Source organism: Eleutherodactylus coqui, chromosome 5 (genome assembly GCF_035609145.1).
Source record: "Eleutherodactylus coqui strain aEleCoq1 chromosome 5, aEleCoq1.hap1, whole genome shotgun sequence".
Classification (NCBI taxonomy): domain Eukaryota; kingdom Metazoa; phylum Chordata; class Amphibia; order Anura; family Eleutherodactylidae; genus Eleutherodactylus; species Eleutherodactylus coqui.
The window spans coordinates 136,603,087-136,630,377 of NC_089841.1; the positions used below are offsets into that span (position 1 = coordinate 136,603,087).

A 27,291-nucleotide genomic window follows, 5' to 3' on the forward strand; every position below is an offset into this window, starting at 1 on the left:
GAATTTCAGAACCTATCATAGAATATATGGTGGGTTTCACTATGGAAAGGGTGTTTGTGAGTTATGTACAGGGGTTTATCAATGGCATGGAAATGATCAATCCTAGGCATTTCCATTATTTTGATAAAGCCCTGTACATATACATACAACGTCACTCCAAATAAAATCTAAAACCCTTGATATTCTTGTTACCATAGGTGAATCGTCCCACATAGAAGACCTTGATTTACAAGGACAAGCTCTGGACGCTCTCAATCATGTGCTCTTTACTGAGATGATGTTTAAAGGGAACGTGGCAGATTTTTACAATCCCCTGAACTCCTACATCCACCAGGTAGGATTGTGAGTAACTTTCAACCACTAAATCTTCGCTCTCCTTATCTGTAATATTTCTTTAGCTTGTTTGTGTGGTGTTTTTTTGGTGGTTTTTTTTTTTTTTTTACATTTTCGTTTTTTCCTCCCCACTTTCAAGAAATTATAACTGTTTTATTTATCCATAAACTTTTTTTTTTAATTTTTTTTTTAGTATATTATAAGTGAAGATAATTGAAAAAAAAATCCAGCAATTCCATTTTCTTTGGCGGGGTCTTGTTTCTACGGCGCACACATACCCCGTCTCACAGCCTCCATATACTGTTCTCCTAGTTGTCCCCGCCCCACCCACAGGGGACAGGGCTAATCTCAATTTCACATTTCTGACTAAAATGCTTCAGCAGAATGACCTGATCACATGATGGTGATGTCATCACAGGTCTTATTCCATAGCAACTGAGGCCGCAGTATTTTCTAGGGGATGCATAACTCACTCACTCTGGATGATCTCCGGATGAAGGACCTGTGATGACGTCACCATCATGTGATTTAGGGGCGGAGTATTTTACCCACTCCGGATTATCAGGGGCAGCACAAGAGTTACATTCTCCGACCCTGATCCTATGATGGTGATGTCATCAAATGTCCTTTATTTCAAGTGATTGAGTTACATGCTCTGCCCCAATCACATGATGGTGACCTCATCACAGGCCCTGTAAGCACATGATTGCTGTACGGCTAGGTGTTCGTTAGTATTTCATAGCAACTAAGGCCGCATGGGTTTGTAGGGGATGTAATACTAGGAAACACTTACAGCAGCCGAGTGCTTGCAGGACCTGTGATGATGTCACAGTTATGTGATTAGTCACCTGTGTGGGTTGCAGTCTGGAGTCGCATGACCAGGAGGTGATCAGTGTGTGCAGGACTCTGCTGTGCTGCTTTTCATCCTGTGTGTGTGTGTGTGTGTGTGTGTGTTTGTGTGTCTCTGTCTCTGTCTGTCTGTGTGTCTGAGCTGTGTGGCACCACCAGAAGCACTGGTACTACATAATTTCCTAATAATTACTAGTCAAATTATAATGATTAATAGCCCAGGCCTACTTGACAGCAATATAGATGAAGGGCAGTCTGTGTATCTGCTTGTACTACCCCCTTCCTCCTCTACTGCTCTTTAGCCTGTGTATCTCAAATTCATATAGCCTCTGGAAACCGAGGTACTGGCTCAGTAGTACTTAAAAGTACTGGAGTCATAGATGGCACTACCTGATCCTCCTTGGCTGCACCGCAGCACGTGTGGAGAACCTGTGCTACTTGCTGTGAATCCACTGAGCAAAAAATGACCTTATTTTGAGCCTCTGGCACTTCAAGCTGTGTTTAAATATGTAGTGTTTTTTTTTTTTTTTTAACTCCCTAGTGACGGCCCATACACTTTTATTATGACTTTCACTAACAGGCCTTATTCTGATGCATACGCCTTTTTACAGCGCTGCCTAAGAATACCAACACAGGTCTCCAGTGCCAGTAGGAGCAGCGACTCTGCTAATGACAGTCGGGCTCCTGTTCTAATGGTTGGGACTGGTCATGCTCAAAAATTCTCCAATGTAGCAGAACTAAAACAGTTCTGTCATGAAAAGCAGGCAGACATTTCTTGATGTGCTTTGGTAATCTTCTTCCGTACTCTGTAAGTGAATGGTCGCCAATTTATAGTCCATCTGCACAAATTACACTACAGTGCTACTGAAATATACAAAGGATGGATCTGTGAAGCTTGTCTGAGAGCAGTCATGTGTCCTGCAGTACACGGTTTATTAGAAGCATCCATGGTAAACCATTTATTAATATAACCTATTACTTACATTAGTAATATCATTATTACATTACTGAAGTGTTTCTGAAAGCAGTATGAAGGAATGTACCTTGTAAATTACATAGGATTGTGCAGAGTGCACAGAGCTCTAACCTTTTTCACCTTCTGTTCTTTCTGGCCACCACAAACAATAAGAATTTGTTTTCTAGGTTCTAATCAATAGGACTGGCATCCCTATCAGTCTTTCTGTGCTATATCTTACTCTGGCTGAACGTCTCGGAGTTCACTTGGAGCCAGTCAATTTTCCTCATCACTTCATGCTTCGGTGGTGCCAAGGTGCCCAGGGGTAAGTTGTAATTGTCTTAGTAACTTTGTATGCTGCAGGACCATAAGACAAGATATCTTCTCTCCTAATTTATTTTAGATTTTCTCCACCTGCATTGATGGGGAACCAAAATGTAAAAAAAAAAAGTGTATATGTATGTTTTCCCTTTTCCATGTCAGCAGCTTGAAAGGAAAGCTGGTAATAAAAGGAGACCGAGGCCTCTAGGCCTTTGGAAGGAGGATGGGCTCTGTCCAGGTCCAAACCAAAGATATGTGCGTAGGTCGTCTGGTGCATATCACTTATGCTATTCATTATGGGGTTTTTTTTTTTGGGGGGGGGGGGGGGGTTAGGAGAGCAATGTAAATATCATAATCCTTATTAAATGTGGCAAGTTTTTTTTTTTTTTTTTGTTTTTTGACACACCCTCCAAATCAACACTCCTTTTTACTGACTTAATTGAGACATTGGTTACTAAAGTATCCTGTCCATAGTCGGAGACCTGAATGTAGTAATCCACTCAGATGTCTGTAGCTGCATCAAGGCCTTATCTAAAAGGGATAGACCCACCAATTCTTTCCTTTTAGGGGGTTGATATTTCTCTCTCTATTGATAAGGACAATTATGATAGTAGAGAATTGCATTCTGATTCATCTACCTCATCCAATGATGATTCCAAATACACAGACTTATTCCAATCCCAAGACACTGATGAAGTTACGAAGACTGTTAGGGGTGCCATGAAGATAAAGGAACTTATAGTGGCCCGTTTAGTTCAAGACTCCATGCTTTCAGGGTTAGATACCCGTAAGGGAAGAGTCTTTTCTGCTCATAAAGATTTATGGCCCATGATTTAAAGAGTTGGAAAAAGGAGACCACAAATCTTATATTTGTCAGTTACATGCAGATATTCTAGATGAAATTGCTTCTTGGCATATTCCTTCTAAAACAGATGTGCTTATATCCAAAGTATCTTGTAAGTAATCACTTTAAAAATTTGGGATTCTCAAAAGACCCGATGGGTTAATTTAGGAAAGCCTGGGAAGCAACATCTGCTGCCTTTAATTCCAACATAGCGGCTACTTATGCTGCCAGATCATAATTGGTTTGGTTGGATCAGTTTGAGGAGCTAGTTTAAAATCGGATCTCCAGAGATCACCTCCTAGAATCATGCCCCCTCCTCTCTAGTGAGCTATGAAGTGTATTGCTGATGCTTTGAGACTGTGTATGCCTGATTTTTGGCTTTCTAATTCTTCAGTCTATCCTTCTTCAAAGGTGGAACATAAATTTAGAGAAGTCAAGCCAGTCAACAGCATTGTTTTCTTAGGATTCTTCTGGACTTGTCCACGTGAAATTGTTTCTTTCATGTAAAATAAAGACCATGTTGATTTGTCCCTCAGTAGTCTGCCAGAATTTCTTCATAGCCCTAAGGCAAGCTTTGTTTTGGGCCTGCTAATTTCCTGTATACCACATGTTATTTTGAGTTCAAGCTTTTGCAGATCAATTATACATCAAAATTCTATGTAACACTCAATGCCATTTGACATGGTGATTGGTGATTGTATTTAGCATTGCTTATATTGGTGTAGGGCATCCTAGTTTGGCTACTCTAACTGTATTGATGCTTAAAATTCCTTTCATTGACATTTTAAGAGTTTCCCTGGTCCCTTGTACAGTTACAAAACTTTTCTACTTTCAATCAGTAAATGGGAACATTTCTTGTTTTCACTTGGGGGCAGAAAATGTGAGACCTAATACTTTAGCTGGCCATAAACCTTGTATACAAAGCAGGTCCTCCATACACGTACACTGTACCAAGTGTTCTCAGTGGGTAGAGCAGTTTCTGACAATGGCTCATCCCCTGTGAAAACAAAAAAATTGGACTTGTTGAAATCCAGTCTGCACATCCCTATACACAAGAATTGCTCCGTTCCACTGAAATTGGTGCGTTCGACTTCCATTCGTCTAATAACCATCTTTTACACTTGAGTTTGCTACACTTGAGCAATTGAGGGAATTTTATCTAGTGTAGGTTTATCTGCTGTAGAGAATTTTGTTCCATTGCTAAAGTGGCAAGCAGAGATCTTGAAAATGAAACAAAAATATTAGTTATTTACAGTTTTTGTTTTTATTTATTTATTTATTTATTTATATAACTTACTGATTACTAACTTTTCAAAAAACCTGTTCTTATATGATGGCTAAATCATTTTTATTTAGCAGAAATTACTTTTTTTGTGCTGAAAAATCCCTCCAAATACTGGCCACTAAGGGGTGTCCTCCCTTCTAATTTGTTTTTTCTGCCGATTGTCAAATGATGTCTGTCACTAGTAACAGAAGTAACAAGACCGTGAATATGAAGCAAAAGAGGGGATGACCCTTTTTCCCAATAGAAGACTATGAAGAGCGGAGGAGACGTTAGGGGAGAGAGTGAAGCAAGGGCTTCACAGAAGTTATTCCACAGCTAATGCTGTGGGATTTTACTTTTTTTGCAGCCATGGATATCACCTCTGTTCTGCTCAGTAACATTGTACAGTGTCCTCCATATTGTGTTATTTCTGTGTGCTACAGGCAGTTGGGGAGCAGAAACTGCTGAATGTTCTGTGCACAGTGTGTAGAACACAGCATAACATCAGGCTCCACTCTCCAGCTCAGAGAAAATTGAAAATCAGAGCCTGCAGAGGGGAAAATGGGGATACAAGTGCAGGATACTAGTCATATAATGGCCAAAAAGTGTTATTCCTCATGTACACACACATGGCATCTTATTCTGAAAAGTTAGATACTCTTTAAAGTTTATTCTCATAAGACATGATAATTCCTAATAATGTGGGGTTTTTTTGTTTGTTTGTTTTTTTTCCCTTCCCCTTACATAATTTCCAAAGAGGTTCAAACATCACAGATTATGTCTATGTGGATGCATTTGGATATGGGAAGTGTCTTACTGCAAAGGAATGTGAATACATGATTGGGCAACATGTTACTGAAGAATTCTATGCGGCAGTCAGCACTAAGGAAGTCTTGCAGCGAATGGTGGGGAACCTTCTTAATCTGGGCAAGAGGTAAGAACACATTTATGGTAAAATGTTATTTAAAATAATTTTTCATGCAGCCGGGTTCATAAACTATAGATCTAGCTATTCACCTTTTTCTAATGCACTCGCCTTTTAAAATTCAGAGCTTTTTTCCATGCTACTATTGAGTCCCACACTACTTGTTATCACAGAAGCATAATGGTGTTCCATCTAGCTGCTGTAAAGTAACAGTGGAAAGCCTTGCTGACCGGAGATGTTCGAATTGGAGCAAGAGACTTTTATTGGGGTTGTCCAGTTGTAAACTACTGACGGCCCATCCTTGGGATATGTCATTAACCCCTTCCGGCTCCAGGACTTACATTTACGTTCTGCAGCATCGGGGTATGTATGAAGCTAGATCGTGGCGCGACCTCTCTTCATACAGCACGGGTGTCAGCTGTTTATAACAGCTGATACCCATGGGCAATAGCTGCAATCGGACGCGCATAAAGGAGCTCACTTACAGGAACTCAACTTTGTTTGTTTTCTGGCTTGAACTAAAAAGCATGTCACATTGGGGCACATTTATAATGCAGTTACACAGAGTTAAAAATGGCAGACGCTTTAGAAGACACATGGCCACCCTTACGGTTCAATGCTTTTACAGCAAAAATGTTTAAAAAAATATTGCGTCGCCTACTGCAGATGACAGGACATACATTGTGGAAGGGTTTTCCAAAGGGCGCAGTATTTTGTAATGTCAGGTGTTCTTGTGATGTGTTAGTGGATTTGGAACACGTTTGTTTCTGTTACTTTGATAAGAAACTTTGTTTTTCCTCCTTTTGCATTTTATCTCTTTTAGGGAAAGCAAAGACCGGAGCTTTATGCTGCTGAGAGTGTCGCTAGATCTCTACCTGGCTATGTATCCAGACAGCGTGCAGCACTTATTGCTACAAGCTAGGTTATATTTCCATTTGGGGATTTGGCCTGAAAAGGTATATCTGCTTAATCTTGCAACGTGCCAGAACATGCCCAACTCGAATATGAAAGGCATGTTAGAATATGCTGATTTGCCCTTGAGAATCATAATGCAATACCTTTTTTACTACTTTATTGAAGGCTAGCATTGCCAGAAACGTGTGATTATAGTGGATTGGAAGGAACTGTGAAATAATAAAAGAATACAGAATGGCCACGTTAACCTCTATAGGGTCACTACTGACGAGATAAATACAAAAATGGTTAAGCGTTTAACGAAAACAAATTGTTGCTCTCCCATTTTTGTAATATGGTTGTATTGTTTTATGTGGCCATAGGGGGAACACTGAAACATTGGATTATAAAGGAAACTAATGCTTTGTAGTTTAGAGGAATTATCATGTGCAGTCAGTGTTCCATTAATATGTCATGTTTTGATTCAACTTTTTAGGTATTAGATATCCTGCAGAATATTCAAGCTTTGGACCCTTCACAACATGGAGCTGTGGCATATCTAGTGCAGCATACTTTGGAGCATATAGAGAGACGCAAAGAGGACAGCGGGCCAAATGTGAAGCTCAGATCAAGTGAGAAGGACGTGTGTTATTCTGTAGGACTTCTTATAAGGCATAAGAGGTAGGAAGTCATATAGTGTACATGTAAAACTAGGCCATACATGCAATAAAACAAAAGTAGTTTCCTACAGCTTTATTATACCACATTAGAGATGAGCGAGCACCAAAATGCTCGGGTGCTCGTTACTCGGGACGAAATTTTCGCGATGCCCGAGGGTTCGTTTCGAGTAACGAACCCCATTGAAGTCAGTGGGCGACCCGAGCATTTTTGTATATCGCCGATGCCCGCTAAGGTTTTCATTTGTGAAAATCGGGGCCATTCAAGAAAGTGGTGGGAACGACACAGTAACGGATAGGGCAGGCGAGGGGCTACATGTTGGGCTGCATCTCAAGTTCACAGGTCCCACTATTAAGCCACAATAGCGGCAAGAGTGCCCCCCCCCCCCCCACCGCACTGTCGGCATAAAGATCGTTCTCCTCTGCCATAGCTGTAACAGCTGTGGCAGAGAAGAACGATGTTAGCCCATTGAATTCAATGGAGCCGGCAATACAGCAGGTTCCACTGAAAGCAATGGGCTGCCGGCGTGCGCGGGATGAATTGTCGGGAAGGGCTTAAATATATAAGCCCTTCCCTGCAATTCATCCAGAAATGTGTAAAAATAAAAATATATACCGTATATACCGGCGTATAAGGCGACGGGGCGTATAAGACGACCCCCCAACTGTCACCTTATACGCCGGGAATACAGCGGAGCAAAGAATAAAAATCATTACTCACTTCCCCCGGAGTTCTGCGGCGCTCCTGCAGGCTGTCGCTCCCTCCTGGTCCCCGGCAGAGCATTGCTTTCTGGACGCAGGGCTTGAAATCCCCGCCTCCAGAAAACACGCGTGCCTTCAGCCAATCACAGCCATTCAATGACATCATTGTCATTGGCTGTGATTGGCTGAAGGCACGTGTGTTTTCTGGAGGCGGGGATTTCAAGCCCTGCGTCCAGAAAGCAATGCTCAGCCGGGGACCAGGAGGGAGCGACAGCCTGCAGCAGCGCCGCAGAACGCCGGGGGAAGTGAGTAATGATTTTTATTCTTTGCTCCGCTGTATTCCCGGCGTATAAGGTGACAGTTGGGGGGTCGTCTTATACGCCCCGTCGCCTTATACGCCGGTATATACGGTATATATTTTTATTGTAACACATTTCTGGATGAATTGCAGGGAAGGGCTTATATATTTAAGCCCTTTCCGACAATTCATCCCGCGATCGCCGGCAGCCCATTGCTTTCAGTGGAACCTGCTGTATTGCCGGCTCCATTGAATTCAATGGGCAAACATCGTTCTTCTCTGCCACAGCTGTTACAGCTGTGGCAGAGAAGGATGATTTGTCTTCTATATGTTCTCAATGGGGTCGGCGCTGCTGCCGCTGGCCCCATTGAGCGCATATAGAGAAGAGAACAGGAATCGCAGATAGGTGCGATCTGCGATTTCTATGGCCTAAGAAGGACCGTTGGGGTTCTTGAAGCCTAAAATCACTCCTAACGCTCTCCCTATAGCAGCTCCGGCATCAACAGCACTTTCCCTGAACTATGTCAGAATGCATCTGTGGCGAGCCGCGGGCGGGCAGATTTTAATACTCGGGTGACACCTAATCTCGCCAGCCACTCACTGTAGGGGGGTGGTATAGGGCTTGAACGTCGCAGGGGGAAGTTGTAATGCCTTCCCTGTCTTTCTATTGGCCAGAAAAGCGTGCAAATTTCTCAGGGAAGAAAATAAAAGTGACTCGAACATCGCGTGGTACTCGTCTCGAGTAACGAGCATCTCGAACACCCTAATACTCGAACAAGTATCAAGCTCGGACGAGTATGCTCGCTCATCTCTATACCACATACATAAATGTAGCCAGTACTAGATAATTTTTATGGGTTGTTTATTGCAATGCTTGTCATACAGGTTCCTGTACAAAAATAAGCAGTTTTATTGTGTATCCCCAGAAGAAAATTCAGTAATATTAAAGAACTAAAACCTTTTTAAAAAACTCATTCTAGAATGCCATATATCCTACGAGGGTGATTTGTTGCAGAAGCTTCTGTAACTGGACATCCATTCCATTCATCTGAATAGAGCTGTTTCTGCAGAAAACAAATGTTTTTCTACAAGCTCCATTCATATAAGATAATATAATAGTATTAACTAAGGTGTGGTCGTCACAGTTCCCATTATGGGGTTCACAGAAAGATGGTCAGTCCTGTGGAATGAAAAATGAACCTGGGAGTAGTAGGAATAATCTTTACCCTTCAGGTTCATTATTATCCAGGAGTCTCCTATGTGACATTCAGATAGTACTGTTTAAGTTTACACGTTTTTTTTTGTGGGATAGAAGACTTCGTAGACTTTATATAGACTCTTGGGTCAAGGACCATGTTATAGTCTCCTCCAATCGCCATCAAACCCGCGGCAAACTCCTAAAGCTATCCAAGCATGCGGAGCAGCCAAGCGACTTCCTTCTGATTAGGGGCATGTAAGATTAGCAAAGGAGACCTTATTTGCAATGGAGCCTTTTAAAAATGCATAACCCTCCCAGATCTTGAGGGGTGCTATCGGTGGAATAAAGGGGATGTTCTTCCCAACGGCTATAGACTCCTATCTAGATGAGGAAGTGTGTGTGCTATGGAACAACCTAGTAGATGAATGGGTGAAAAGTTTTGGGACACAGTTGTATATAAAATGCATTTCTTGTAAGACTATTTCATTGATTTTAAGTTATTGTGGGTTTTTTTGTCTTTTTTTTTAATGGGGTTTAGACTTTATCTTTTTGAGGGGAGGAGTTCATCCTTCTAACATTAAGAGATAAACTTGATATTAGCCATATTTATCTAAGCTGGCAGTAAATGTATCTATTAACTGCAATATCCCAGATGTGCACTTCAGCAAGTGGGTGGCTGCAAATAACCGAGAACTATGTACATCGTTTGGTGGGAACATAACAGAAGATATATTCAACATCCCTGTCGCTCTTGTTTTGTCCTGGCACACAGTCCACGCTAGTCTTCACTTCTGTGTGCAGGGAGACGGTGATGTCACTGACACCAGGGCCATGTGACTGATGTAGTAAGTCACCAGCTCACTTCAGCCAATGATTAGCTGCAGTGGTAAAATGAGCTGGTATTGGTGATGTCATCGATGCTGCACCCAGAAGTGGGGACAAGTGGAACTGGGCACCAGTGAAATAGAAGGCATGGAGGAGCGGGGAAGGTTAATGTCTGTTATGCAGTCTGAGCTAATATTGGAAAATGCAGATGTCCCAAGATAACCCCTTTTTACACATATCTAGAATCTCTTTATTTTTATTTTATATTCCCATTTTGAAATATATAGGTATAATTATAGTGGGGTGATCTTTGGCTGGGATCCCGTGTGCATGATGCCACCAGATTGGATTGAAAACTTAAGTGTACACCAACTGCCGCAAGGAGCAAACCAACCATTTTACAGCATCCTGCTTGAAAATGGATCTTGCAGTTATGTTGCACAGGGTAAGTAGTGACCAGTCCCCCCCCCCCCCATCCCTTTTCTATAGAATGACCGCATATAGTAGTAAAAATGAATACCAGTTTTGATCATAGGAGACACTTGTCCAGATTGATACAGCAGAGCACAGTTTGGTAATGGGGTTACCTGATGGAAGTGACCTTAGTAATTTTGCATTATTTCCAGGATATAAGACACATGGATAAGCCCTAAATATTGTTGGCTGACATGTGACTCTAGGACAGAGAGCCAGTGATCACCGATATGTGGCTGTGTGATTTCATAGTCATTTTGTCACTTTTCAGAGGTACAGTGGGGAAAAAAGTATTTAGTCAGATACCAACTGTATAAGTTCTCCCACTTAAAAAGATGAGAAGCCTGTAATTGACATCATAGGTAGATCTCAACTACGAGAGACAACATGAGAAAACACATCCAGAAAATCACATTGTCTGATTTTTTTTTTTTTTTAACGAATTTATTTGCAAATTATGGTGGAAAATAAGTATTTGGTCAATAACAAAAGTTCATCTCAATACTTTGTTATATATCCTTTATTGGCAATGTCAGAGGTCAAACGTTTTCTGTAAGTCCTCACAAGGTTGGCACACACTGTTGCTGGTATGTTGGCCCATTCCTCCATGCAGATCTCCTCAAGAGCAGTGATGTTTTGGGGCTGTCACTGGGCAACACAGACTTTCAACTCCCTCCAAAGGTTTTCTATAGGGTTGAGATCCGGAGACTGGCTAGGCCACTCCAGGACCTTGAAATGCTTCTTACGAAGCCACTCCTTCGTTGCCCTGGCGGTGTGCTTGGGATCATTGTCATGCTGAAAGACCCAACCACATTTCATCTTCAGTGCCCTTGCTGATAGAAGGAGGCTTGCACTCAAAATCTCACGATACATGGCCCCATTTATTCTTTCATGTATACGGATCAGTCGTCCTGGTCCCTTTGCAGAGAAACAGCCCCAAAGCATGATGTTGCCACCCCCATGCTTCACAGTAAGTATGGTGTTCTTTGGATGCAACTCAGCATTCTTTCTCCTCCAAATACAACAGGTTGTGTTTCTGCCAAACAGTTCTACTTTGGTTTCATCTGACCATATGACATTCTCCCAATACTCTTCTGGATCATCCACATGCTCTCTAGCAAACTTCAGTCGGCCCCGGACATGTACTGGCTTAAGCAGGGGGACACGTCTAGCACTGCAGTCCCTGACGGCGTTGTGTGTTACTGATGGTAGCCTTTGTTACATTGGTACCAGCTCTCTGCAGGTCATTCACTAGGTTCCCCCGTGTGGTTCTGGGATTTTTGCTCACCATTCTTGTGATCATTTTGACCCCACGGGGTGAGATCTTGCGTGGAGCCCCAGATCGAGGGAGATTATCAGTGGTCTTGTATCTCTTCCATTTTCTAATTATTGCTCCCACAGTTGATTTCGTCACACCAAGCTGCTTGCCTATTGCAGATTCAGTCTTCCCAGTCTGGTGCAGGGCTACAATTTTGTTTCTGGTGTCCTTCGACAGCTCTTTGGTCTTCACCATAGTGGAGTTTGGAGTGTGACTGCTTGAGGTTGTGGACAGGTGTCTTTTATACTGCTAACAAGTTCAGACAGGTGCCATTACTACAGGTAATGAGTGGAGGACAGAGGAGCCTCTTAAAGAAGAAGTTACAGGTCTGTGAGACCCAGAAATCTTGCTTGTTTGTAAGTGACCAAATACTTATTTTCCACCATAATTTGCAAATAATTTGTTAAAAATCAGACAGTGTGATTTTCTGGATGTGTTTTCTCATGTTGTCTCTCATAGTTGAGGTCTACCAATGATGTCAATTACAGGCCTCTCATCTTTTTAAGTTGGAGAACTTGTACAATTGGTATCTGACTAAATACTTTTTTCCCCCACTGTATATACATTGCATATTTTAAACCTTAACCTTGTATCCATTGTCTTAGAAAGCAGTATAATGTATAAATAACACTTGTATCTTTTACTAGTGACTATCTGAATCATCTGTATTCTATTCTGCTTCACAGAAAATCTTGAACCACATCCAGAACCAGGACCGATTGAGCACCCTGATATCACACATTATTTCTCTGAGTTTGCAGGAAATCACTATATAGCAAATAAAGAACTACAGTTTCAGTACCCAGAAGACACTGACTTCACTATTCAGCAGAGTTTACTTAGACAATCAAATGCTCCACAACTGGAACCATGAAGTTGGGTCTTGGAAACTTTGTCCAGTTTTTTAAATTTATAGTTGGGTATTTTACTTAATGTATGCACATGCAAGATACCAGAATGATCAAGCACTGTTATGTATGATGTGTTACAACAATACATTTTTAATATTCATATGCAGGTTTTAGCTCCTGGGGAAAGGTGCTCACGAATTCAAAGCAACCCTCTGGTCCCAGACAAACCAAGATGGCCGCACTGCTCCTCTGTCTACCTGATAACTACTGGTGCACAGTTTGCAAGCTACTACATGATGCTCACATGAGCAGCACTGACCAATCAAGCAGCATCTAGTATCTTTAACTACTGGTGCGCCACCAGTTTGAATCAGGTAGTTAGAAAAAGTGATTTTGGTTTGCTGGAACTGCATGGTTGCTTTAAGGCTTATTAGGATAGAAACCCTTCGTTCACATGCGTGTGTGTATATATATCTCATAGCATGCTAAAAAGTAATGCATCTTCTCCATCATAACATTTAAGCTTACTATCTACATTCATTAGCTGTAACATGAAATACACATTACAAGACAAACCACTGAATATCATGGTTACTAAATTACCTCTATACATCTACAGCAAAGCGGAGCGATCATTTTACTGCATCTTATGACACTACATGGATCTGTATGGGTGCACACTGCTCTTAGTAGAAAACATGGTAATCCTGCCACAACAGGGAAAATCTCAAACGTCTTTCAGCTAATATGGGTTTCGTGAACCATATATGTAAATATCTGTTACTAGGTTACTGTTTTTTCTTTCCTTTATGTTTACCATGAAGCTTATCTCATTGCTTCATTTGTTCACTTTGTCAGTGATATATATTTATTTATTAGTGAGGTGGTAATCAAATGGTTTATTTATGTAAAAGGCAATTGAAGAGGTGACTTCCAAAGTGACTTATATCAACTTTCCGGAGAAATTGAGGCAAGAGTGGTTATGTACTCTTCATGATGCTTACTATATGCTTATCATTCATGACCTGTTCTAAGCAAAATCGCTCAAATTCATTGCAAAGATCACATTTTAATCCAAAGTGTCCAAAGACCAACCACAGAGAATCCTGTTTTATGGAAAATGTTATTTTGTTGAATTTAAGTCACTTTTTAAATCCCTTCTTCAATTGTCTGCTGCTATTGTATGTGAAAAATGCATTAAAATCTAACATATTTATTGTCTGCTTATTGTATAAGTTATAAGGTTCTTTCCCTATCTCTACGGCCATTGACGTATAGTAGGCCTCATAGTTTTGTGGGGGCAGAAAAATCCCAGCATGACTTTAGTGTCTCCTCTAGCTGGTGGAGACCATGTTTTATGTTCTACAACTCGAATCATTAGAAACCACTATCAGTAGAGATGTTTTGGCCATCTCCAGCTCTTTCCTTTAGCCCCCTGTTCTTTCATAGCAGGTGCTTTGTACAGAAACCTATTCAGTCTGTAAAAGACTCTTCAGTAAATGAAGATAAAGGAGACTGAGATGGAAGAAGAGGGGAAGAAGCAAGGGGCACGTTGAGTGCGGGAATTGGTAATGCCAACAACATTAGAAAACTTATTGAATGAAGAAAAAGTGTTAATTTTTCCAGTATACTTGGCCAAGTACCTTTCCTGCTTTTGACTTAAAAATACTGATCAAATCTGCACTATGTTAAAGTGGCCCTAACCTACAAATAGACTATTTATTGTATAATGGGCACAGCTCTTTATCACATACTCAATTTATAGCTGCTGATTTTCTAACCTTAATCTACCATGTAAAACTGTTTATTTTTCACGAGGACTTGTCATAGCTCAGGATCTATACTGTATATTCTATATGTCCATCTATGTTTTAGACCCCTTGTAATACTTTGTGCTAAAAGGGTTATTTCTATCTCTGGAACTCCATTCCAGTGTGTCGTAAACACGAAACTAAAGCACTACCCAGGGACATGTCCGTTTCAGAAATGCCACAGTTTCTTGGAAATCTGTATTCTTCTTTGCAGTTGTTTTACTGCTCATTACTTGGGAAACCAATCTCCTCTGCTGTGGAGCAGAGATGGATGGCGCTTGTACACGTCTACACTGTGCAACGATCTGCTGAGTGGCTGGGATCTCTGGAGCACATGTGCAATAGCTCCCGGCCACCAGCTACCCCTGCGCTCGGCTGTTTTCTTTGCACAGAGGGCTTCTGAGAAATGCAGAGTTTGAAGTGTACAAGCACCATCCATCTCTGTCCCATCGTGGAGGGGGTCTGCTCGTTTACTGTTTGTTACTAAGTAAACGGATATGGGAATACCCCTTTAATGGCAAGAACTATTTTCCTTTGCTAGCATTCAAAACCGCTTCTAGTTTATTCTGAAGTCATGATGCCAAATTAGCTCATCGAAACAATCCAACCAGCTTTTAAGTAGATACAAATGCTAAACTATAAACTTGGTGTCACGTTCTTAACTCTCTAGTTTACACAATTGCTGCTAACATTTTGTATGTGTGGTTAGCCTATTGTAACAGTAGTGGTTTTAGGATGTCCTCAGTATGCAGTTAGACACATGGCATTTGGGGCCCAATAGTTATAGTTCAGTCAGTGGGATATAGTTTATTGTATGTCCGGTTTCACTGAGGGATCATTGGCAGGAGTGTTGCTGAATTACATGTGTTGATTAATAGAATTCCGAAGTTACCATTGGTACACTGTTTTAAAAGAATAGCATAGAATATGCATTTGCAACTACATTTCTATATTGCTGAGCCAGGTACGTTTTGTATCCACTTGCCACATCCGGATGCTCTGCACAGGTGCTACTTTTCATTCATCTGTAATATAAAATGATTATGTCCACATGGACCAAAATTAATAAATATTGGGAAATGTCTGCTTCCTACAATTTCTTTTTTCTTGTCCGTTTTTTGTCTTTTTGTACTCTTTCCATTGCTAGAGTTTTGCTTGGAGTGCGGCAATACAACATTATCCTCTTTCACATGGCATTCTAATAGTACAGCGCTGACCTGGTGTGGGCAGAACACAAACTGTACCCTTGTGAGCGGGGGTTTACCTGCCAATCACTTCTACTCTTTTACACTCAAAGATCAGAGAAACTTATGATCTTTGCAATTTAATCCCTCCTATGATTCAGACAAACTTGACTGTGGCATAGAAATGGAAGGACAAAGGGGTCTACTCTGTTTCTAAAGGCCTGTCATGTGAGCAGAAAGCCCAGGGTTTATTTAAACTTTTTGTTTTTTAATTTAGTATAGTCATTTGCTAATATCTGCCTATGTAGTTAATAAACACACATGGTAACATGCTATGTTATTTAAAAAAGAAAAGGCCTCTATCGTTATGTTAAAAAAATAATAAATAATTAGTCCAATATCATTAATCTGATAAATCGCTGTTTTTGACAGAAGTGATCTTTCTACATGGCAAGTAATTTACTTGTATGTGTAGTAGAGTAATAGAAAAAAAGACGATCCAACAATTAGGATGTGCATGTCACTCCTTCAGAGTAATTGAATGAGTGACATTAAACTAATGTCATTCATTCTGTTTAATAAAGGAGTTAATTTTGGCCCTTATATAAGGTTGGAGGGTTGCACATGTTGGTTAGGCTACCTACAGGTGAGTGTGATGCCAGGTCAAGAAACTCATCCCGATATCGCGCTCGCCATTGTGTGTTTTCATGCTAGTGTGAGGTGTTTTAAACGCCTCCCACCACTACTGTGAAGTAGCAATCATCTGGTGCAGTTGTAAGGTGCATTAGAAGATTGGCAAGTGTTTCCCATTGTTTTCAATGGGAAACCTCGCATTGCAGTCGCATACACATTCCACGGCAAGCTATGTGTTTTACTGTCTCATTGAAAACAATGGGTGATACGTTTCCAAGGAATGCAGAAAGATAGGACTAGGACATGTCACTAATTTTTCCCACATCACTCATGTATGTCTCTAGCAAAAATTCTGAAACCTATACTTTTGAATAGTTTTGTGAGTCTCGCACCAAACTGGCCTCATCATGCATTTCCTTCTGAAATACTGGTGAAAATGGGTTGTTCCAGACATTGTTCTGATGAAGTGGTATACTTTGATTAAAAAGTTGATTGGCTAGGGAAAAACACAGAGAAGTGAAGCCAGCTCTAAGCTTCTTAGCTAAAATTACCTCAAATGCCTTGAAGTGGCAACCCAAACCTTAAAGACAGGGAGAGAAGCGGGGAACGACTGTTCAAATAGATGAGAGAACAGCCAAGATGGCAAAGATTCAGCCAATGGTCACCTCCAGAAAGATCAAAGATCTAAACTTTCCAGTAAGTACTGCTACACTCCAAAGACAATTAAGTGAAGCAAAACCAGCAAGAACTCCCCATGTAGTCCCTTTATTGGAAAAAAAAGACATGTCCTAAATAGGTTAAAATTTGCAAAGCAAAACATTGACTCGCCTAAAGAAAAATGATGCAACGTTTTGTGGAGGGATGAAAGCAAAATTGTTCTTTTTGGGTCTGGTAGCTGCAGAGAGTTGTCAGACGACCTCCGAGCACTGAATTGAAGCCAAGTACACTAAAGACGGTAAAGCATGGTGGTGCAAAAATCATGATATTCGGATGTTTCTCATACCACAGTGTTGGGCCTCTTTACAGCATATGAGGGATCATAGATCAGTTTGAATATATCAAATACTCGAGATCATGTTGCGCTATGGTGAAGAAGAAATTCTCTTGAAATGGGTGTTTCAACGTGACAAAACCAAACACCAGTAAGCAAACAATTTGTTGGTTACACACAAGCAGGATTGAGGTAATGGCAGTGGCACACCGAAACCCCTGATCCTAATCCCATAGAGACCTTGTGCGGTGACACAAAAAATATATGGTTTATGAGGCAAAACCAAAAAATGCAGAACAACAGTGGAAAGCAGTACAATCTTCCTGGACTGGAAAACCTGTTAAGAGGTTCCAGAAGTTGGTAGACTCCACGCAATGCAGATGTCAAGCAGTTCTCAGTCAATGGTTATGCCACTAAATATTTAGTTATTCAAAAGTCAAGTGAAAGCTTACACCCTTTTTTTTTTTTTTTTGTTTCTACATTACATTTTTGAGTTTTTATAGAAAAATGCTGACACTGCTATACATCCCCTTTTTTTTCCTTTTTTTTTTTTCTTTAAAGGATTAACACAAACTGAATAAATGTTATTGCTTAGCTTTGGAATTAAAGGTGTAGAATTTACAGTGCATTTGCCTTTATGGAAATATAAATTTTAATGACTTTGCACTTAATTTGCTTTTCAAAACTCGCTATTTTTGAACACTGCTGTTTATGGGGAAAAAAACAAATGTGTTTTAATTAAAAAAAAGAGGAGGGGGACAAAGCAAACCTTTTATGAAGCTAGAAAACTGTGTGGAAAATATATTAATATATTTTCCTTATGTTATAAATCTGTAAAAATTGCACTCTTAGTTAAGGCCTCATTTTAGGACATACTTTAAAGAACAAAGCCGTATACAGCCATGAGTGTCAAAAAAAAAACCAGTTACGAAAGAATATGGTCAAAAAGTCTTTTAGGGCCATAAGGCCAAAACTGTCTCTGATGCATTTATGGAGATAATGTCTGCCATAACTTTGAAGTTCACAAAAGGCTGTGTAAAAGATGAATACGGCGGGACCACCACATTATTGACAGAAGTTTCTTTTCTTGATGAATGAAGCCAACAAATTACTACGTGTGTGCATACACCAGCATGCGTCCCTCTACAGTAATCAACCTCTAATCCCAGTAGGAAGATCCATAAATGCTTGTATTTATAGTACCATTCAATCGCAATTTTTTCCCATATATTGTCTTGCAGAATAATGTGTGCGAATCAGGATGTGACCAGTAACATGCTGTTTATTTGTGCAATGTTTTTTGAAGTGTACTTTTATTTCTGAGAATTTACAGATTGTATATCTATCATACAGTTTATTAACTTTGGTGCCTTATTGCTTAATTGGAACTTCTGGATCCCTTTCAGCAGATGCTGCACTTATGTTGTTTTTTTAAGACCACAGCCTCTTGAAAGGCATAGGTTCCGTAAGTCAAGGTGCCTTATAGGTGTTGTCCCGTGAAAAATGATAATTACACTCGCCAGTAGTTTGATTTTCCAGAACTAATGATGGCACCAGGAGAGATGATCCACCCACAGGGACAGGAAACCTGCAGATAACAAGCTGGAGCCTCTCCATTGCATCATTGGTTTTGCAGAGCATGAAAGTTCACCTGATTTGGATAATATACGTAAAATATATATTTTTTTTTATTTTTTAAATGCAACACCACGTTAACACAAAGACCAAAACCTGAAAAAGAAGGGAGGAAATTGTGATCATGGGCTCTGGAAAATTAAATTAGGAGTGAGTGTAATTATTATTTTTCCCTTCACCCATGACTGCACCAGGAGATAGATTAAAATAGGAGCTAGGGGGGGGAGGGCAAAAGCTTGAAGAGCCTTCCCAGAGGATGGGTCAGAAACCGAGTTAAGATAAAACACACAAGGACACAGTATTCCTCTGGAATACTGTGTCCAGTTCTCGGGAACCCCAATTTAAAAAAGGCAGACAAACTGGAGCAAGTTCAGAGAAGAGTTACCAAGATGGTGAGCGATCTGCAAATCATGTCCTATAAGGAACGATTAAAGGATCTGGGAATGTTTAGCTTTCAAAAAAGAAGGCTGAGAGGAGACTTAATAGCTGTCTACAAGTATCTGAAGGACTGTCACGGTGCAGAGGGATCAGCCCTATTCTCATTTGCACAAGGAAAGACCAGAAGCAATGGGATGAAACTGAAGGGGAGGAGACACAGATTAGATATTAGAAAAATCTTTGACAGTGAGAGTGATCAATGAGTGGAACAGGTTGCCACGGGAGGTGGTGAGTTCTCTTTCAATGTTAATCTTCAAAGAGAGGCTGGACAGACCTATGTCTCAGATGATTCAGTGATCCTGCACTGAGCAGTGGGTTGGACCTGATGACCCTGGAGGTCCCTTCAAACTCTTACCATTCTATGATTCTATAAAAACGATGGTGTTTGTAGAAAGTGCAAGGAGAAGACCAAATGGCTGCCTTGCAGATCTGTCCAGTGATTGTATCTGTCCACTTAGCCCAGGATGCAGTGATCACCCTAGTAGAGTAAGCTCTAAGCTCCACAGGAGGAGGCTGGCCTGCTAATGTATATGCAAACAGAATGGCAAGTTTAATCCATCTTGCCAGAGAGGCTTTGGTTGCTGCTTTGCCCTTATTTATGGCAAATTACGAAGCATTAGTCTTCCTCCACTCAGCTGTAGCCTGGCTTTACTGAATCATGCATGTGCAGATATCAAGAATATGGAATTTGGAATTTTTCCTCCTGTATTCTTGGATTAATGCAAAAATTTGGTGGATAGATCTCTTGGCAATGATGAAACCTTGAAGAGGCATTTGGTAGAAAGGCCAGACCTGGAGTAATAGTCACGTTACTATCCAGAGTAATTGTAATTGGAGGACTGGCCAAAATAGCCTGCAACTCATTCTATGGGCTGAGGTTAAAGGGGTTCTGTCATTAGAAAAAAAAATGCAATACTTACCTATTTCTCCCCAGGGAGCCTTCCTAGCATATGTTCTCTCCAATCTTTTCCTGGCTCCTCCAGTACCCCGGGTCACGTCACCTCCAGCCGGCCGGATCCTCTTCTTCTGGTGATGAAGCGTGCATGCTCTGTATTCTCCTTCCTGCAGGGCAATGTATGCTATGTCACTAGTGACGTAGCGTTTGCTGCCTAGCAGGGAATGCCAAGCTATGGCCGAGACTGCGCATGCACGCTGTCTTGCTGCAATAGTATATGAACACTAGAGGCGAGACGGCACGCATGAGCACTCTCAGCAGTAGCTCAGCATTCCCTGCTAGGCAGTGAATGCCTCGCAACTAGTAACATAGTGTACATTGCCCTGCAGGAAGGACAATGCAGAAAATAGACGCTCCAAAACAGGAAGAAGAGGAGCCGTACACCTGGCGTGACTGGAGGAGCCAGGAGAAGATGTGGTAAGAAGACTGCCTGGGGAGGAATAGGTAAGCATTGATTTTTTTTTTTCTAATGACAGAGCCCCTTTAATGCTACCAACAGGATTGTTTTAAGAGTCAAGTTTCTAATAGAGGCTGATTCTAATGGCTATTAAGCAACAAGTGTAGATCCCATGGAGGGACTCTACTCATGACCACTGGAAAAGGCTATAATGAACCTAACTATCCAAGGATGTTCAGCTAGTTTGGAATCAAAAGAAAACCCCTAAAGCTGAAACTTGCACTTTCAAGGTACTTGTTTCTAGGCTTTTCTCAAAATCCTTTTGCAAAAATTCCAATATATCTTTCATCAGAAGTATTGTTAAAGAGGAAGGTTTCTTTATACTAAAGTTTAGCATCTTCTCCCTGGTTCTGGCATAAATTTAGATAGGTTTTTTTTACAGCTTTTTTGCAAAGTAGATACCAATGGTTTTGAGAATTCATGTCATGATAAACTTTTTGTTCAAATTTCATGCTGCTGAATAGATATTCCTGACCTGAAGATGGAATGTTGGACCCCAATACCAAAGATCCAGTGTATCTGAGAGGATCCAGGGGTTTGTTATTGACAGGATTCACAACCAGCTGAACCAAGTTCTTCTTGGCCAGAAAGCAGCAATTAGGATCACCCTTTTCTTCTCTTCCTGAATCTTCCTGAGCACCGCTGGAATCACAAAAATGGGAGCAAATTCATGTGTCAGACTGAAACTCCACTTTTGTGTCAATGCATGCATCCCAGTAGGATTTTACTTTGGATTCAACTAAAAAATATTGTCTTTCTGTTTGAAGTAGAGATTTATTGTGTTGAACACTGATGAGTTCAGGCACCACTGACCCTGTCTTAATTTGTGATGGCTGAGGCAATCTGCTTTCTCGTTTTCCCTGCTGCTCATACGGAGCACTGAGTGTCATAAAACTTTCTTTTCTCCCAAAAAATGAATCTTTACTATTTCCAAAATCAGAGATCTCGATTTCTGCCTCCTTGGTGATTCACATAGGAAACAACTGTTTGGTTCTCTGACAGGATTCTGAGATGTTGACCTTAAATTCCTTGAGCTGTTGCTATAAAGGCTTTCCTTATTGCTATTAGCTCTTTCAAATTATTCTGTCTCCCACGGACCCTGAAACATCTGATCTTCTAGATGGGCCACCCAACCTTATGGACTGGCATCTATTGTAGTTACTATTGGAAACTATATCACCCAAGGAACTCCTAGAACTAGGTTCTCTCTGATCATACACCTTGACAAGCTCTCTATCACTTTTGATGTTAATCATATTTTTAGATCCAGATGACCAAATTCTTGTCCTACTTTTCCAGAATGTTCCATTGAAGAGCTCTAGTATGGCCTTGCACCCATCTTGCTGACGGAATACATGGTGTGAGGAATGCCAGGATGGACATTTAGTTTTTTTTTTAGGGTTACTATTGAAATAATGATAACACGCTTTGGATGAAGGACACCTGCACCTGATACCCAGGTTAACCAACCAGGATGTTTGTCCTAGGGATTTGCTGATTTTAAATTGTATGTGGGATGGTAATTGGTTGCATTAATGGGGTGTGTTTTGTATATAAAGTGGTTATGTCTGTATATGCATTGACTTGACAAAGACCGCAGCAGCGGTTGAAACTTTGTCGTGTTTATATGGGCACAATAAAGATTTATCTGCATCAAAGGATGTGAGTGAGACCTCGTATTCGAAGTACCCCTGTTTGCTGCTCTACCATACAAGGACTAGATGGGTGGTTATATGGTAGTACTGTATGCGTCTTTTAAATCCATGACCACCATGAAGCAGTGAGGAAACAGGAGCTTTTACTGTAGACTTTATATTTTGAACTTTTTCAATTTTAAATACTCGTTTAAATCTCTCAAATTGATTAGTAGTCCTGAAAGAACTGTCCACTTTTCTTATGAGAAACAGGGGTGAATAAAAACCCATATCTATTTAGTCTTCATGTACTTAGACCAAAACACATATGTGAATTAATATCAATACTTTGTTTTCCAAAGCCTGATGCCCTGTTCCTACTAGATTTTTTGTGATAACATATGATTCCAGGGAAGGAGATCTTTTAGCCAAATGCTTGCTGAAATTTCTGACCAGACAGGCAGGAACAACACCAGCCTTCCTCCCACCTGCTCTCTGGTGCCATTGTTGACTAGTTTTTCTTCCCTGAGCAGAGAAGAAGTTGTCAAACATAAGGACCTTTTCTCTGCCTCTCTAACTTTTCCACCTTCCATCCCTAGACTGAACGGTCTTGTTTTTTTTTGTGTGTGCTTTTTGCACAAAGGGTCTCTTAACCCCTTTAGTGGCACGCCCGCAAATTTTCAGGGACTAGCTGCACTGCCGGAAGATTTCTGGGCTATGTTCTAGTATGGGACCGTGCAGAACACAATGCAATAAGCTGTGGCATTGTGTTCTGCCTGCACAGTCCCACAGAGAACCAGTGCAGGACTCTAAAAAAAGAAGCAGGAAGATATAACCGATCTGCCAGCAACTTCCCGCCTCTTTTTTTGAGCTCCTGCACTGTTTACAGGTCGCCACGGAGACCATCGGCTTGTCAGAAGCCGGCCGCTTGTCCCTGTGGCAGGGAGAGCTGGTGATTGGCTGTCGGATGATAGCCGGGCACCAGCTCTTACAGCGGAGAATGTAGAAAGTGCAGGTAATCACTGATGCAATGGAGGGGCTCTACCTTTTTATCTGCAGTTTTCTTGTCCTTGGCAGTAGACCTCTCGCTCCTGGTCTGGCCCATCATTTTTAACGCTCTTCATATTTATGTTTATTTCAAAAATGTTTTTAGCCCCAGATATTCTAGGAATATTGCTAGAATGGTACCACCTGCTGTTTCTATTAAAGAGCTTTTATCTTTTATCCACCTTAAAATGTTCCAAGGTGGTCACATCAGTCTTGCTTCTCTGCAGTAATGCGGTCTCACTGTCTAATCACTTGCTCAGCATGTCTCCTGACATTAGAGAAGATGCAGCCACTTACTACATCAGCGATCCTGCCAGGTTCCCAGTGGAGCAGAGAAAGGGATGCAAGACTGAACAAGTGTGACCACCTTGGAATAATTACTGAGGTTGACACAGGATAGAAACAGCAGGTGGCGCTATTCTAATATTAGTCCTGGAATATCTGGGGATATAAGTTTTTTACTAAGTGAAATACAAAGCCTGTTTATATGAGCTAGATGTAACTATATACAATAGTTGGGCCAACATCTTTAACAGTGAAAAAAAGGATAATTGAGAAGTCACTAAGGAAATACACAGAGCCACAAAGTAAATAATCTGGTATCACAGCTGCACTAAATACAACAAATTACATAAAACTAATGACTATTTGACCATGTAATACATGGGTTGCTCAAGTTTGCCAGAGTGACAGCTGATGTGCCATAGCTGCTTTCCACGGTGGTTGATAGCTGGGTGTCCTGAACACAGGATCCTTCTCTGTGACATCTTTGTGGTATAATAGTGTAAATTGACAGGAGATATCTGCTTTTCAACCCCATTTAATTAAGTAGATTTACAGCAGTAATTAAGATTTGACACAGTAGGGAGAGGCACATTACAGGAGCTTTTATAAATATTAGGACATAGTTTAAGTGACAAATGACCAAAGCAGTGGTGTTGTTACATCCTCTGGGTGGACTAAATCACCACGCCTTCGTGTGAACGCAAGATTGTGTCCTTTTAAAACCCCAAACACACTTACATAGTATTTGCACTACAAACTACACCTCTCCAGGCAAGATGGAAGGGCCCCATCCCTTACTAATCAGGGAAAGTGGGGAACTCCTGCCTAAAAGCAGGGTAATCGTCCGGATAAGTTCGACCCTATTGTCTTTATCTGGAACCTAGCTATCACTGATTAGGAGCCTAAAGTCTCAGGCTTTTTCTGAGTTTGAATATGGTGAGAGTTGTTAATGCAAATTCATGCTCAAAAATTGCGCCAAAGATTCAGTGCTAATATATGGAGCAAACTAATTCAACTTACAAGTGGTACAAGCCTAGGCAAAAATGTCACAACATGCACAAAATGTATCATCCAGCATGAATCAATGTGATAAATCTAGTACATTTTTAGACTGGTATAAGGGCTCATTTACATGCGTAATGCATGGTGCTTAAAACCCATTAAATTCTATTGGGTTACTCACACCTGCATTTCCTGATTTCCGCAATTACACAGAGGTCGGAGCGGAAGCAGCGGAAGTCTTGCTCCAACCTCTGTGAAGTGGCCGGCTCTTGTAACTGCAGGCACAGCTTGTGTTGATTTCAATGAGAGCCGTGCCTGCAGTTACAAGTACCGGCCACTACACAGAGGTTGGAGCAAGACTTCCACTGCTTCCACTCTAACTAGAGATGAGCGAGCACCAAAATTCTCGGGTGCTCGTTACTCGGGACGAAATTTTCGCGATGCTCGAGGGTTCGTTTCGAGTACCGAACCCCATTGAAGTCAATGGGCGACCCGAGCATTTTTGTATATCGCTGATGCTCGCTGAGGTTTCCATTTGTGAAAATCTGGGCAATTCAAGAAAGTGATGGGAACGACACAGAAACGGATAGGGCAGGCGAGGGGCTACATGTTGGGCTGCATCTCAAGTTCCCAGGTCCCACTATTAAGCCACAATAGCGGCAAGATTGGGCCCCCCCCCTCCCAACAATTTTTACTTCTGAAAAGCCCTCATTAGCAATGCATACCTTAGCTAAGCACCACACTACCTCCAACAAAGCACAATCACTGCCTGCATGACACTCCGCTGCCACTTCTCCTGGGTTACATGCTGCCCAACCCCCCCCCCCCCCCCGCGCACGACCCAGTGTCCACAGCGCACACCAAAGTGTCCCTGCGCAGCCTTCAGCTGCCCTCATGCCACACCACCCTCATGTCTATTTATAAGTGCGTCTGCCATGAGGAGGAACCGCAGGCACACACTGCAGAGGGTTGGCACGGCTAGGCAACGACCCTCTTTAAAACGGGCGGGGCGATAGCCCACAATGCTGTACAGAAGCAATGAGAAATATAATCCTATGCCACCGCCATCAGGAGCTGCGCACGTGGGCATAGCAATGGGGAACCTATGTGCCACACACTATTCATTCTGTCAAGGTGTCTGCATGCCCCAGTCAGACCGCGGTTTTTTATAAATAGTCACAGGCAGGTACAACTCCGCAATGGGTATTCCGTGTGCACCCACAGCATGGGTGGCTCCCTGGAACCCACCGGCTGTACATAAATGTATCCCATTGCAGTGCCCTGGACAGCAGAGCTAACGTCCGATTAAATGCAGGTGGGCTTCGGCCCACACTGCATGCCCCAACCTGACCGGGGTTTTTAATTCATAGACACAGGCAGGTACAACTCCCTATTGTGAAGTCCCTCTGGATCGACAGCATGGGTGGGTGCCAGGAAGCCACCGGCGGTACATGAATATATCCCATTGCATTGCCCATCACAGCTGAGGTAATGTCATGTTTAATGCAGGTGGGCTTCGGCCTACACTGCATGCCCCAGTCAGACTGGGGTTCTTTATAAGTAGACACAGGCAGGTACAACTCCCTATTGTGAAGTCCGTGTTGACCGACAGCATGGGAGGGTCCCAGGAAGCCACAGGCGGTACATAAATAAATCCCATTGCATTGCCCGGCACAGCTGAGGTAATGTCATGTTTAATGCAGGTGGGCTTCAGCCCACACTGCATGCCCCAGTCAGACTGGGGTTCTTTAGAAGTGGACACATGCAGTTACAACTCCGTGTGGACCGACAGCATGGGTGGCTCCCTGGAACCCACCGACGGTACATAAATATATCCCATTGCATTGCCCATCACAGCTGAGGTAATGTCATGTTTAATGCAGGTGGGCTTCGGCCCACACTGCATGCCCCAGTCAGACTGGGGTTCTTTAGAAGTGGACACATGCAGTTACAACTCCGTGTGGACCGACAGCATGGGTGGCTCCCTGGGACCCACCAATGGTACATAAATATATCCCATTGCAGTGCCCAGCACAGCTGAGGTAATGTCATGTTTAATGCAGGTGGGCTTCGGCCCACACTGCATGCCCCAGTCAGACTGGGGTTCTTTAGAAGTGGACACATGCAGTTACAACTCCGTGTGGACCGACAGCGTGGGTGGGTGCCAGGAAGCCACCGGCGGTACATAAATATATCCCATTGCAGTGCCCAGCACAGCTGATGTAACGTCAGCTTTAATGCAGGTGGGCAAAAAATTAATTGGATTACACTGTAGGCGAGGGCCCCAAAAAATTGGTGTACCAACAGTACTAATGTACCTCAGAAAAATTGCCCATGCCCAACCAAGAGGGCAGGTGAAACCCATTAATCGCTTTGGTTAATGTGGCTTAATTTGTAACTAGGCCTGGAGGCAGCCCAGTTAAAATAAAAATTGGTTCAGGTGCAAGTTTCAACGCTTTAATGAGCATTGAAACGTATAAAAATTGTTTAC

General features: G+C 41.8%; 1 protein-coding gene across 2 annotated transcripts in view; it reads left to right on the forward strand.

Annotated features, from left to right (window-relative positions):
- FBXO21 (F-box protein 21) overlaps positions 1 to 15,635 on the forward strand; it is a 29,128-nt gene extending 13,493 nt beyond the window's left edge. For both annotated transcript variants that reach the window (XM_066603219.1, XM_066603220.1), the window contains exons 6-12: positions 198 to 334; positions 2,326 to 2,462; positions 5,324 to 5,500; positions 6,315 to 6,447; positions 6,882 to 7,066; positions 10,373 to 10,530; positions 12,564 to 15,635. In XM_066603219.1, the coding sequence (XP_066459316.1) occupies positions 198 to 334; positions 2,326 to 2,462; positions 5,324 to 5,500; positions 6,315 to 6,447; positions 6,882 to 7,066; positions 10,373 to 10,530; positions 12,564 to 12,751 (1,115 nt within the window). In that variant the 3' untranslated portion in view covers positions 12,752 to 15,635. The remainder of the gene's footprint in view (positions 1 to 197; positions 335 to 2,325; positions 2,463 to 5,323; positions 5,501 to 6,314; positions 6,448 to 6,881; positions 7,067 to 10,372; positions 10,531 to 12,563) is intronic.
- The last annotated feature ends 11,656 nt before the right edge of the window (positions 15,636 to 27,291 follow it).